Here is a 14,754-nt window from a genome sequence, read left to right on the forward strand (position 1 = left end):
GTGTGTCAATTAATGCCCTTGGTCGGAATAAATGGACTTTGGTTAAATGCTAAAGTCAAAGTAGGTAAATGGGAAAGTAAAGAGAGAAGGACCATGGCCTTGTTTGCTGCTTGTTAGCCTGCTTATCATGTTGTCAGAACTAATTATTAAGCTTCAGGAAATGCTATGATGGCTATGCACAACTTTTGAATTGACTTTTTTTGTGCTTTATTTGGACCAAAGTGAATGTCAAAGGCTGATGTGACATTCACAATCTTATCAAATATGTTGACATTTTATAATAAAAAACTAAAATAAAAAACGGCTTGTAAATGAACTGTTTATGTCTGGCTCTTGATGTGATTTTATTTTCTCAGTGTGTCCCTTAGCAAATTGAGTTTAACACTCCTGCTCCGCAGGCTTCGACTAGATAGCTGCATTGGATATTTCTGTCAGTAGACTTCCTAAGTGCAAGAAGTTCATTGGACTAAAGATGTATTTTTTTCTGGTGCTTGCGTACAAGAGACTCAAGGGAACAGACCTTCCATTTGACACAAACAATGTTAGGGATTGCAAAATAGCTAACGCTCATCAGAGCTTCATCGTCTGAAAGAGAGCAGAGAGAAGAGCTCACCTCTGTCCAACAGAACACAGTGCTGACGCACAGTTCTGTTCTCTGCATTAAAGACTGTGCTTCGGACAGCGTAGGTTTGAGAGGTTTTTCATAATGGACTTCTTCAACTCAGCTCTTGGAAAAAACATCACTTTTGTGCGTCCTGAATATTTCATAATAAGTGGATTTATTGGAATTCCTAATATCTACTGGAGCAGTGGTTCTCAACCTGTGGTACGCGTACCACTGGTGGTACGCCAGCTCCCGCTAGTGGTACGCGGAGGAATCTGACATATACAACAACAACAAAAATGAAAATAAATTGTTTTCTTTTTTTTTTAAATGTTATTTAACCAGATGAAAACATTGAGACAAAATCTCATTTACAATGCTGACCTGGCCAAGAAGGCAGCAACGTTACACGTTCTTACACATAACACAGACATATAAAATACAGAAAACACAACTAAGTAAACAAAAAGACAAAAAGTAGCCACTACATTGTGCTCATTTGGGACAGTAAGGTACACGAAAGTGAACAAGTGAATGAGGAGGAGGACAGTCATCAACCGAGCACAAGCGCAGGCTCCGCCAGCAACGCAAAAGTGATATGCACAGCCACAACGCTGTGATGGAGGAGAGAAGTGACTCAGAAAGAAGGCATTTGCGCAAAGAATGGAGAGAAGGCTGTGACCGAGGTCAAAAGCTGAAAAAGCACACACTTGTCCTTAATTGTTATCTTTTTTCTTTTCTTTTTTACTTTGCCACCACAGAAATGGCAATAGCAAACATCAGCAGACTGAAGATGAGCTATTAGCCCTTAGGCTCATCTGCTCCTGGAGGCTTTCATTATTATTGTGGAACTGAATTCCCAAGAGGACATTTTCTGTTACAATGTAGGTTGTTGCAGGAGGCCTACATTCAAACTTTGGTATAGGAAATGACATGTATGTACAGTTGTCATTTGTTGTGTGAGAATAAGTTATTATTTTGTTCTTTATATTCTCGCTTGTCGTGTGTGTGTGAGTGATGAGTGAGAGAGAGAGAGAGAGACTGCCCTTTGTACATGTAGCTGTGGCTGACAATAAATAATGTTATTATGAATAAATTTGCCTCCGAGTCCTGCATGAACTGTGCATAGACTGTACTTTAACATCGGTCATATGGTGGTACTTGGAGAGCCAACTATTTTCTCAGGTGGTACTTGGTGTAAAAAGGTTGAGAACTACTGTACTAGAGCAGTGGTACCCAACCTGGGGGATCGCAGGGGGGGGGGCGCCAGGCCTCGGATGATTTGAGGCCAAATATCATATTTAGACTTATTTTTTTTTTTACATATAATTGTAACGCAATACATGATTGTCACTAAAAGCCTTGTCTCTACATTACAATAAAATATAAAAAATAATTGATTAATTAATTTGAATAAAAATTCAAGTTAGTACAGATGGAGCATCTTATTTCAGACAGTTTGAAACGCGAGGGTCGTTATTGGCTCGTGCACGGTCCGTGATCGGCCCGTGATCGGTTCGTGATGAAGAGCCGGCCCCCAGTCTGACTTGATACCGCCCCCGTGATAAATAAATTTAATTATTGTGAAGCCAGCTGCAATGGATCATTGATCCACCAGGGGGTGCAGTGGGGTTCCACACTGGAGCTCATGTGAAATCAACTTCGATACAGTAAGCTGGATGTACAGTATGTCTGGTACTAATGTATAGCGGATCTTTGTTAAGATCCATATGTCACGGATAGGATCATAGTCTGTGCTAAATAAGACATGTAATCATTTACAAAACATCACCATGTTGTTATTTAAAAAAATAATGTTGTTTAGTCGAAAAAAACGAAGGAGAGGAAATGCAGCCGGCTCTCCCGATTTTTAATCCTAATTTAATCATCTTCACCACGATGATTTATGTTTATGTTCGCCGAATTGACATGAAATCACTGACAAATATGAATATTCTGTATTCAACTTCATTAAAACGATCAGGATCCCTGGGTGTTATTTTTCCCCACAATGAGAAATAGTCAGAAAAGCAGAAAAAGAACACTCAAACCGAGAGATGAGTTATTATTACAACGTGACTTCACTATTATTTAACAACTGTTTTTATTGGGTTCTTTTATTTGGGGTTAAGTATAGGTGAATTGCACTAATGTGGGAAAGATCGTGATGTCTCCTCCGATCTGCTTTATGATCTTCTTTCTCCCGCTGTGTAGATTGGGGGACCGCCGTCCTCTGTCTTCAATGTTCGACATCGCGTGAAACAGAGGATTTCGACATTCTGTATTCCTTGCTTACTTCCTTAAACCTTTTCTCCTCCTTATCTCTTTCATTACTTTTTATTTAATGCTTTATAACAGCTGTAATAGTTCGTTTAGAAATCCTAGAAACACTTTTACGGCAGCTCTCATTTACGGTAACTCCTTCTGACGTCATAGCTACCCACGTATAATATATAAACAAAGTCTTGGCTTTCAGAATATGAAACTTTTATTTCCAAAATCACACGATAAATACATTTGTGACGCTTGTAAAGGGAAGATGACAGGCACCTCTCACTCGCAATCTGCTCCTCCGCAGCGCCGCCCACCTCCCTCCGGCTGAAATTATGAATGTACAGTAAGGCATAGTAATCATAGATAACACGGCAGGGTTCGTTACAGTTTGTTTTCATCTGATTTCAAATAAACAAAGTCTTGGCTTTCAGAATATTAAACTTGTTTCTGCAAATTTAGATGATAAACACAACTACATGTATGAAGCTTGTAACGGCATAATTACAAGCGGAGAACGGAGTAATTTAACGTTACAGCAGGCATAACAACAGCCGGTGTTTATTTTATTATTATATATAGTCGTTATTCATTTGTTTTAAAGCTCAATAAGGAAGATTTAAACTTTCACACACGTTGACCGGCGAAAATCTTTGCCCGGTTCCCTCGGCCCCCACCACGTTGAATAAACAGAAGGCTGCTTGTGTGGAGGAAGTTACAGCGCTACGTACAGGCTCGGCATATGTACTGCAGATTTTTCCAGCAGTATCCATAAATCTCTTAATTTTGACCTCAAAGTGCACCAGATTCAATATAAAGAAAAACATCTTCTGTTGTAACAACAATAACATTATAAATAGTAACATAGCTGAACATGGTATTGCACATTTAGCTTTCAGTGTTACTGACCTGAGATGTTTTTATTACATGAATTAAGGTGACTGAGGCTTTTTAACATAGACTTTTCAGTGTCCCACATACCCACATACCATTCACCATCCCCCACCCCCCTACTGTATGTTGATTTTTGACTTTGTGTGCCTACATGTAAATGGGTGGCATTTAGTACCTACCCCCCTCTGAGTGAATACCTGTTGTACCTGTCTGGGGCTAAGCCCATAGGACGATGCTCTGATGTCATCACCCTCGCACATTTGTCATATGTTTACAAAAAACGATGTTAACACTTTCTCATTCTTAATATATGTTATATTTAGGGTCGATATGTGTTGAATTTACTTTAAAATAGCAGATCACTGTGACCGGATATAGTTTTTTCGGCTTAGTGAACGTGTGTCTCTTCCTCCGCTGCTCCTCCGTGCAGAGAGTTTGCAGCGGTGTGTGTCAGCAACTTGCGTCTAACTCTCCCCCCCCCCCCCCCCCCCGTCGCACCTTCTAACAGAGCCCCCCCACATATCAAATCCCAATTTAACCCCTGGCCTCTGGAGCAGAAATGAGAGAGTTTTAAAAATGTTTACGTTTTGGTAAGTTTTTAGGGAAATGTTGTAATATTGCAACGTTGGCCTTAGGTGGGAGCAGAATTTCTGTATTTCTACTCACATTGTCTGAATAAATATATTGAACAACTAAGGGTTAATTTGCAGGATTGATTGCTTACTTAGCCCTATATCAGTATATAGCATGAATAATAATCACACATCACTCATATTTGTTATGAATAATCATTTATCATTTATTAAATAGTAAGTCGCTTTGGATAAAAGCGTCAGCTAAATGCAATTTATGAAAGCCTCACTCAGGATTTTTTTACCAAGTGTTTTTATTGCTCTTGGGGAATTAAAAACAAGATTTTTACTTTAGTTTTTTATATAATATCTGCATTTTCTCTTGTGAAAAACTAAGTCTTAGTTTGGCCATAGTTATTTAATATATAAAGACTATATATTATTGAATTACAAGATTAGATATACTTCATTTGATCTAAAATATTGATGCTCCATCTGTAGAAATTAAAGGCATAAAAAGACAGAAATTTATAATTCTTTCTTTAATAGAAATGTTTCTTCTGCCCGTAAAGTGTCCAAACCAGGCTTGTCTTGCATCGCATTTTTAAAACATAGTCATTGTCCATGCCGGTTTCAGTTGGATTATTTGTCACAGTTGCTCCGATCAGATCGGTCTGCTCCATTTTGTAGATTATTTACGACTTTTGAATCCACATAAACACATCGGAAAAATCTGGCTTACTTTGAGCATGTGTTTTAAACAGTTTAATCCCTTTGTGAATTGTTTCCACTTGCGCCGTTCTTTAATTTCTTCATACAGCGGGAATCCAAATGAATTAATCCTGAGTCCAATAACCATCAAAGTCACTCCAATAGTGCTCCTTAATTACGCTTTCATCCTCCTTTAGCAAAATACTTCACATTCATCCAGTTTGTGACAGTAGTTGTAGCATTTTGAGACTTTTAAACTTTAATTACCGCTGTTGCGCCCCCCCCCCCCCCCCCCATATGATATTATGAATACTGTGGGCCCACATACCTTAGTGTGATTATAAGTGCATGTGAGTGAATATTGGCATGCAAATTCGTTTTTATACGTCCTATTCATTGTCTCAATGCGCTCATACATCTTAAGAAAGTTATGTTATGTTAAGAATGTTTTTAGAGACATTATCCTACCTTTCAGAAGAACATTCTGGGAACCAAAATAAAACGTCCCGCTGAAAACATTTTAAGAACAGTAGGGCATAATGTTCTAACAATGTTATCAAAAACATCTTAAGAAGGTTATCAAAAACATCTTAAGAAGGTTATCACCAAACATTTTAAGAATGTTTTTAGAGAACGTTATCCTACCTTTCAGAAGATAATTCTGGGAACCAAAATAAAACGTCCTGCTGAAAACGTTTTAAGAACAGTAGGGCATAATGTTCCAACAATGTTATCAAAAACATCTTAAGAAGGTTATCAAAAACATCTTAAGAAGGTTATCACCAAACATTTCAAGAATGTTTTTAAAGAACGTTATCCTACCTTTCAGAAGAACATTCTGGGAACCAAACTAAAACGTCCCGCTGAAAACATTCCTAGAACAATGAATGGTAACATTCTCAGAATGTTTTGAGAACCAAAAATGTCTAGCTGGGAACTCACACATGCCACCTCAAACATGCAATATCTGCTTACAGTTTATCATGAATTACGTGCTTGTTTGTTTTTTTCAAAAGGAAAATATAGTGACATCAGATTTTTTTAAAACATCCTTTTCAAACAAATGCAACAAGCTTGTTTTTTAAAGCACTCTAGAAATAAATCTGACGTTGACCATGGCCGTGTTAATATTTGCCATCACAGGAACGTTTTATAAAAAAAGAATAACATCCTGAAAACATTTTCAGAATGTTTCTTGGAGAATGTTCTTCATTTGTTATCATGTGACATTGAGGGAACGTTTTATAAAGAACATCTTTAATGTGTTACCCCAACAACGTCCAAAACACATCCTTAGAATGTTGCAGGCAAAACGTTCCACCTTTGTTAACATATCACATATCACACGTTTTATAAAAAAACTTTCTGTCATCTCAGGCCTTAATAACATCCTCAAAACATCCTCTGAATGTTGCAGTTAAAACGTTATGTCTTAGTTAACCTTAAACCTTATAGGAACATTATTTGAAATAATAAACATCCTAAAAAGGTTCTTTGAACATCAGATTAAAACGTTTCTTTAAAACATTATTAGAACCTGTAGGTAATGTTAGCCAAAGTTGTGAGAACGTTCCCCGCTAGCTGGGTTGTCTCTATTTTTGTTTACATTGTTTCAGTGTTGGAGAACACAGCTGTGATAGCCATAAAATATTATAGCCAAAAGCACAATAACTTATTTCACCGGTACAACAATATAATTTACGCACAATAAATCGCAAAAGCCTATTAACAGACTTTAAAACTTGCTTTCACCATCTCAAACGGATGTACATGTTTAGAATACCTTCACTGCTTTACCTTGCTGTCAGAAAGCTATTTCCTTCTTTCTTTGCCAATTTACCGAGGCAGCAGCAACTGTGTGTTCTGCGAAGGCAAAATTATTGTTTTTGGATAAGGAGTCTGGCGGTGTTGCAGAGACAATAATTGGCTTTAATGACTTTAGCTCCTTTTTACAAAAGGGTTGCATGATGGCAAGGTAGAGTAGGTATGTTCTAAAGATACTTTACACTAAAACTGATATGGGTTATTTTAGGAGGTCCTTTAAAACGATAAAACAAAATAAACAAATGTAATGGAAGAGTCTTTATTTCTGCCAGTCTTATTTCTTCAACTTCAAAAGAGGCTAACATGACGCTTAAAAATATCGAGTTAGTGAAAAAAAGCTGTTTCCTTAAAGGCAGTCTTTTTAGCATTAAGATAATGATGAGTGTGATCAGTAAAATGTTTAAATCCCTCATTTAAGATTGTTTTCTTTTGAATCGTGATTATGCTCTATAATTGCTGGCACTCATTATCCTGACAAAGGTTAACTGAGTCGAATGCTTTAACTTGTCAATCATATTCCCTTCATAGCTATACGTTGAATGGTCATGTGGTACACCCAGCTGCATTTCTAATGGCTCACAAAGGGGTGGGAAATAAATGTCATGTCTCTCACTCAACTGCTCACTTCAAGGCACTGCACTCTTGATGTTTTGGTTTTTTGTTGATCTAAAGAAAGAGATATATAAGATGATCCCAGAGGCGAGAGCTGCTTCCACAGTGAATGCCACATTTGTTCGTCCTGCTAAGTTTTATCTCAGCGGGTTTTCCAACATGCCTCATGTTAAGTATTACTATGTGTTCCTGTGTTTTGTCTACATTGTGACTGTTCTTGGGAATGGCATTCTTCTCTCAGTTATTTACTATGTCAAGACTCTGCATACTCCCAAATACATGGTTGTGTTTTACCTGGCTTTGACAGATATGTGTGGGAGCACAGCTCTCATCCCAAAGGTCTTAGATACTTTTTTGTTTGAAAGGAGATACATTGTCTATGAAGCTTGCCTAAGTTATATGTTCTTTGTTTTATTCTTTTTATCTGTACAGTCATGGACACTTATCACAATGGCATATGACAGATTTATAGCAATTTGCTTCCCTTTAAGGTACCGCAGTATTGTGACGACCCCGTCTATCGCTGCATTGTTGCTGTTTTCGTGGGTTACTTTATTTAGTTTAGTAGGATTTACTGTTGGAAATATTGATAACCTCTCCTTCTGTGACTCTTTGTTGGTAAACAGCTTTTTCTGTGATCATTCACCAGTATATCGTCTGTCCTGCAATGACTCGTCTATAAATAACATAATGCAGGGTTCTTACGGTCATTAAAAACCTGGAAAAGTCATGGAAATTCAAAATGCTAATTCCAGGCCCTGGAAAAGTTTTGGAAAACAATATTTTTCCCAAAGTCATGGAAATGTAACTAAAGTTGCATCAAATATAATTTATATTTTACCTAATCGCCGAAATAGTAATACTATAATGATAATAAATACTGTATCGTATAGTAATGAAACGTAAACTGGCATTTAACTGTCGAGGTATTTTGCTGGTGAGAGATTTTTACAACCACGCCCTCGAGTCGACAGTTGCTTTAGCCTGTAGCAGCCTGTAGGAGCTAGTAAGCCTACTATTTGATTTGTTTTAGATAGGCACAACATGTTTCATATGCAGACCTTATTTTCCTGTTCCATGTTAAAATAAACCATTTTCAGTGGTACCGCTGAGAAAGAGTAATTTTTTTGGTCATGGAAAATTAGGTAAAGGTCATGGAGAAGTCATGGAAAAGTAATTGAAAATCATTGGTGAAAAAGTGTATGAACCCTGATAATGGCATATGTAGCTCTCATTATAATCCTCTGTATTCCTCTTATATTGATAACTTTATCGTATGTTGGCATTTCAATAGCACTAGGCAGGATTGCATCAGGAGAGGAACGACTCAAAGCCTCTGAAACTTGTACCTCTCACATGATTCTTGTGGCAATTCCTACCAATTATTGGCACCAACATAGCATCAGTAGTCTCTTACATAAACCCTAATGTCAGAATGATAAACACATCTTTGACAAACACCATGCCAGCTTTGCTCAATCCTATTGTATACTCTTTAAAGACGGAGGAAATTCTGATGGCTATCAAGAAGCTTGTCAAAAGAAATAGGATTAGCTTCAGTGCCAAAAAAAGGTTGAAATCTTAAACACTGCTTGCTATTTAACATGAAAAGGTTGCTTGATATATGACTACAGTGGCAATATTGTATAGTATCAAAAGGAAATGTCAGTATCTTATGAATTATTGCTGTGCTTATTAAACATGGTACATCATTTTGTTAACATCGGTTTTGCCTGATTGAATTGACACGTTTTTTCTGTGTTAGTAGTTAGTTAGTAGGTTTTAGTAAGTTGGGGTTCTCAAACAGAGATACAGTATTTAGGTCAGTTTACACATACATTATTATAGACATGAGTTTTAAGTAGTCTCTACTAAATATTATTCATTTATAGTCTCAATTGTGAGGATTTTATGTTTTACTTTTCATATATCATAATAAACCAATTATATTTGGGTTTTGAACTGTTGTTTTAATAAACTTCCAAAATTGAATGCATCTGCAAATAATTGGGAGAAGATCATGATAGTATATCCAGGTTGCTGAAACCATGATGTGGTGTACATGTGTGACTCACAAAGGGGATACTCCACAGGGATATTTGTCCCAATTAATGAGCACACAAAGATGCAGTACATTATGTTTTGTTTAGTTAAGTTTTAACATTTTGTTATTAGGTTGGAGCTTTTATACAGACACATTTGTTGAGTTTTAGTATCCCAAATGTGTCTCGTATTTTGATTTAAATCAGTTACAGTAAGTAGTCGATTCATGACCTTATGATTGACAGAAATTATATATCTTGTACCTGCTAATAAATTGTGACATCTCAAAAACAAGGTTTACAGATCCAAGACAGAGTTTTATTATTTAACACTTACGCCTAAAATCTGAGATTCATGAACTAAGTGTATCTTTAAAGTTGAATAAAATCTGATCTGTCAGTCAAGATTTAAATTCACATGTTAGCATGCCGTTTTAGGAACAAACATAGTAGACCATATTGGGCTGTGACACAACTATATGTGACATTAATAACTGAGTGTGATTCATGGTATGGCTTGCACTGCACACACAAACCCACAAGAGGGCAGGCACTCGTCATATTACTACTTCACTACTCTTCACTATTTCGTTCATCATTCTAAAGTACAGTGTAAGCTATTGTTGTAATGTATCATAATTTGATCTTTGTCAGAGAGTCTTTCATAAAAACAGTATCTTTAACCACATTTCAGAAGAGGACATAGTATATGATGGAACATTATCCATTATTAATATAGTGTACATTTTCTATGTATTATCCCTTTCTCTAGGCAGGTTGTGAAAATGTCTCTATGTATTCAAGTAGAATATACATGTTTATTTAAACACCACATCTGTTCAAATATTACAATGCTTTAGGTTCATATATACAGTAGAAAAGACCTCAGATAATCTAACTTCTAGTATACAGTAGATCTGTTCTTTTATACCATATTAAAAACCTCAAGTTTTAAATTGATCCAATAACCAACCTATCATGTGGGAACATGGTTTTGTGAAACTTTTAATTTCTCCAACCACTTCCAGAGGTCTTTTTGATCTCTTTGGTTTAAAAATATATGGTAGGATTGTGGCAGATCAAATTATCTTTTTTAACATCTACCTGATCTTTGTTGAATTAAACAAAAATAGGTAAAATGCATATATATGCATAATGAACTCATGCTGTTGCATTTTACTAAATAAGTACACTTTGATAAAACTTAACACATATGTTGCTTTTGATCTGTACCCCTCTGTAATAATGAGGTCACTTGTAATCATAGTTATATATGAGTGTAGCTTTCAACCTGCACTAACCCTACACACCAACAACCCAACTGTAACCTGAACCTTTGAAACTAAGTAATAACTAATAAGGACTTTGAGTTTGCCTGAAACACTGAAACTGTTAAAATCAGAAAATATTGCCAGGTTAAGTCCTATGATACAATTAACATTACTAATTTCAGTACTGCATAAATCAGAGCTCAGTCGGAGAGCATACTATAGCGCCTCAACCTGATGACTCTGACCTCTTATGACAACATGGCAGACAAAATGTATCCTGCCTTAACGTTAGTTAAGGCCGATATTGACTATTAGCCTGTAAATACTATATTTACTGTGGCCGATATTGACTATTAGGCCACAGTAAACTAGCATTAACATTTTGTTAATTTTGCTGAAAGGAAGAGAATGAACAGTGCAGCATGACAACTTGCATATTGCAGAGTTTATTCCCTGAGGATGGATTAGCCGATCAACAGGCCGCAGTTAGCCTTAAATAAAATGTGAATGTTTTTTAATTTGCGATGACATTACCAGAGTGGTAGTTAATCGCTTTACCAACACGGTTCACTTTTTTAACTTCATCCTAATTAATCTCAGTTGCACCTATAAAGAATGAACAATTCAAACTTGAGGAAATAGGTTATGTCACTTTCATTTCTATTAAAGTGCATTGTCTTTACAAAGGGCAACAAGAAATATGTGTAGTTTTAGCTCAAATTTGTATTAGTAACAGTACAGGTGAAAATGAATTGCTGCAGCTATTGATTGAATTTATTTTTGTTCAAATAAACGGACCACAAAGGTATTAAAAGTGCAGACATTTATTGCATGAAATATAAATAAGTAAATGAAAAACATTTAAAGTAAAATTAGTATATATTTTAGGTTGGGCCCAATGTAAAAACTCTTTCAAAGTATTTGTATTGAATAATATTGAACTTATATTTTGATAACTAAAGTGTTAGAAAGGTAGAGGATAGATTGTTAAAGCTGGAAATGAAAATAATGTGTGTCAATTTAATTGTTCTCTGGTGCCAACGATCTCAGGTATTAAAATTGAGTCCCAGGTCTAGAATTGATAAGCTTCTACCGAGACATATGATCACCTTTCTAAGGTTTGCTCTTACATTGGTCTGTGCCAATTTTACTTTTTCTTACAAATGCCACAACTCTGATTTTGATCTCTTTGGACAAAACAACTTTCAGAAAGTTTGGAAACAACATGCATTATGCTGACTTTCTTAAACAGGCCATGGTTTTAATGAGCCTAATTTGGGATGCCGTCACCAGAGAGTTTCTGTTAATGACCTTGTCTTTAACAAGCAAACCTTTTACTGTGCAAACTTCAAACTAATTCATCTGAGTTGTTATTGTTACTGATGCGAATAAACACAATACAGCATGGAGGTTAAAGGTCCCATTATTCTATGGTGTTTTTAGAAAGCGGTCCTTTCATTTAAAGTACCTTTTTCCAGGCCAGCAGCCGGGTCGGTTGTCTTGGTCTTTCTACACTGCCTAAAAGTCTTAGGCTGCTTTCTCCTATTAACACTAAAACTCCAGATATAATGTGCCACCTTTGGTCTTGTTGTTGGCCTTGTCATGCTCCTTTGGCATGTGTGACTAGAACTGCGATGCTACGGTTGAATTCAAATCAATTCAATAACAGACTTTATTTCACTAAATGTTTTACTTGAAACATTGTGTTCTACAGCGTGTGCAAGTGAATAATATGTAATTGTAAAGAGGGTATTAAGAGCTCATTCATTCAATTGTGTTTTGGAGTTTATATATACTTGTTCTCTGAAACATTAGCTATTATTTTAGCAGTAAAGTGTTTAGTGTGATAGAGTATATTCAAACCTGGTAATTTGGTGATATGGTACAAGCCAGTTTTCATGGTGAAGGTTCACCGGGGTTACTCAATCTGTGATGTAGTCAGTGAATCTCACATTCATCTGCACGGTCATTTTATTTTCTTCATCCTTAAACAAGGTCTGTAATCGGGTTTTCTTTCAGCACGTTAGATTTACTAGATTCCCAAAACAACAAAGTTAAACCAAGATTCAATGATTTGAACAGTAATGAAGTACACAGGTACATGAAGTCCACATGTTTAATGCTTGTTACATTTTTTACAGAGCTTTAAATCATGTATACGTGGAAGATGAATTACTTCACTTTTAAACTTCATTGTTGGTATAAATAAACACAATAAAACAATATTCACTTTTATCAGTCACAAATAAGATATCTAAGCAGTTGAAGTACATTCAAATTTGAGAAAGTTCTGACAATGAATAATTACAAACAACATCGACACCAAATCTTTAAAGGTTCTCAAAATATATAGCACATCACAACACAAAACCTGCACACAAAACAAAACAATGATCCTTTAGAGTTGAGCCTTTTGAGATTCATTTGTGTGGCTCATGCATGCTGTCTGCCCATAACCTGCTTTAGTGATGAGGAGCAACAGAGCCTCAAGGCTGCTGCTCTATAGTCATGCTCTTTTCCGTTAATTTCTTTAACACTATGAAATGCACACAGTAGATTTAACGAAAAAGTGTTATGATAGAAATGTCGAATTTTACTTAAGTACAGATTAGCTAAGTAATATTAGAGATACCAGCAACAGCATACTAGTAAATCAATTGACTTACTACTGCCAATTGGTCCTTTTTTTAAATTTAGTGCTGTGTTTTATCAACCCTAAAAGGATTGTTTTTTGGGGGGTTTGTTGGTTATGTGCCAATTGTATTTCTTCTTACCAATGCCAGAACTCTGATTTTGATCTCTTTGGTTTTCAAAGAATATATGAGAGGATTGACACAAGGTGGGATGCAAGAGGCCAACGACAGACTCAGCACACGCTGGTCTGGGTCGATCAGACCCAGATAGAACCCAACGCAAAATATGGTAAGAATAGGAATGTAAAACACAGCAACAAGGATGATATGCTCCACACAAGTGGCCAGAGCTTTCACCCGACTGTCTAAAGATTTCATCATGAATACAGTCGCCAGAATGCTCACATAAGACAGGAGAATAAAAATAAAGGGTACTGCAAGTATCAAAATGGTAAGGAAAGACGCTGAAGCCCACTGCATTGAATAATCATTACAGGCGAGTCTGAACACAGGCGCATAGTCACAGAAATAGCTAAACACTATTACAGAATTACAAAAAGACAGTCGAGACATTATACCTGTTGTAAATAATATTACTCCCAGACCAAAAAACCAAGTCACGCCGACAATCCATGACATGCTCTGCATTGTGTTGATCGAGTTGTGACGCAGAGGGAAACATATTGCAATCAACCTGTCATAGGCAAGTATAGCAAGTGCATATGACTCCAAAGATATAAAAGCGTAGTAGACGAACATTTGTAACATACAAAGGTTAAATGGAATAAAGTTGTCTTTAACAAGGAATATCTTTATCATGCTGGGAATAGTGCATGTGTTCAGGATAACATCAATTACTGCAAGGTTTACCACAGCCAGAAATTTTGGAGTGTGTAAAGAACGATTAAAGCAAATTACATAGATCACCAAACAATTGGCAAGCACTGTGACCACATAAACAAACGATAGAAAGATAAAGTAGACACTGATGAAGGGAAAAGTCTCAAACCCAATGATATAGAAGCCTGGAGGATGAATGATGATGTTAGAGTCATTAAAAACAGTCCTGAGAAAAGACATAGTAGATCTCCGCAGCCTGTGATGGAGGATGGCTCTCTGGTCTGATAAAGAGGAAATAAATCACATCACACACGTAGACGTTGAAAAGTCTCATATGCATAATTATCATGCCATTTTCATGAATACAATTCAACCTAACAGTGTTTAAAGTAGTTATGTGATAGTTAATCATGAAGCTTACCTGAGGCCCTGGATCAATAGTAACTCTGACTCTAACTGTCTGATCCCTTATACAGTGGA

General features: G+C 36.3%; 2 protein-coding genes across 2 annotated transcripts; one reads left to right on the forward strand and one right to left on the reverse strand.

Annotated features, from left to right (window-relative positions):
• The first annotated feature begins 706 nt into the window (after positions 1-706).
• Positions 707-9,073, forward strand: LOC117490584 (olfactory receptor 51F2-like). Its single transcript, XM_034140345.1, is given in 4 exon segments — positions 707-787; positions 7,648-8,194; positions 8,717-8,858; positions 8,860-9,073. Coding segments are annotated over 4 exon segments (984 nt in total).
• Positions 9,074-13,488: 4,415 nt separating this feature from the next.
• LOC117490818 (olfactory receptor 2AT4-like) lies at positions 13,489-14,514 on the reverse strand. Its single transcript, XM_034140651.1, has one exon. It carries the CDS (start codon positions 14,512-14,514, stop codon positions 13,549-13,551), a length of 966 nt encoding a protein of 321 aa, XP_033996542.1. The 3' UTR covers positions 13,489-13,548.
• Positions 14,515-14,754: the final 240 nt, after the last annotated feature.

Source organism: Trematomus bernacchii, unplaced genomic scaffold, assembly GCF_902827165.1.
Source record: "Trematomus bernacchii unplaced genomic scaffold, fTreBer1.1, whole genome shotgun sequence".
NCBI lineage: Eukaryota > Metazoa > Chordata > Actinopteri > Perciformes > Nototheniidae > Trematomus > Trematomus bernacchii.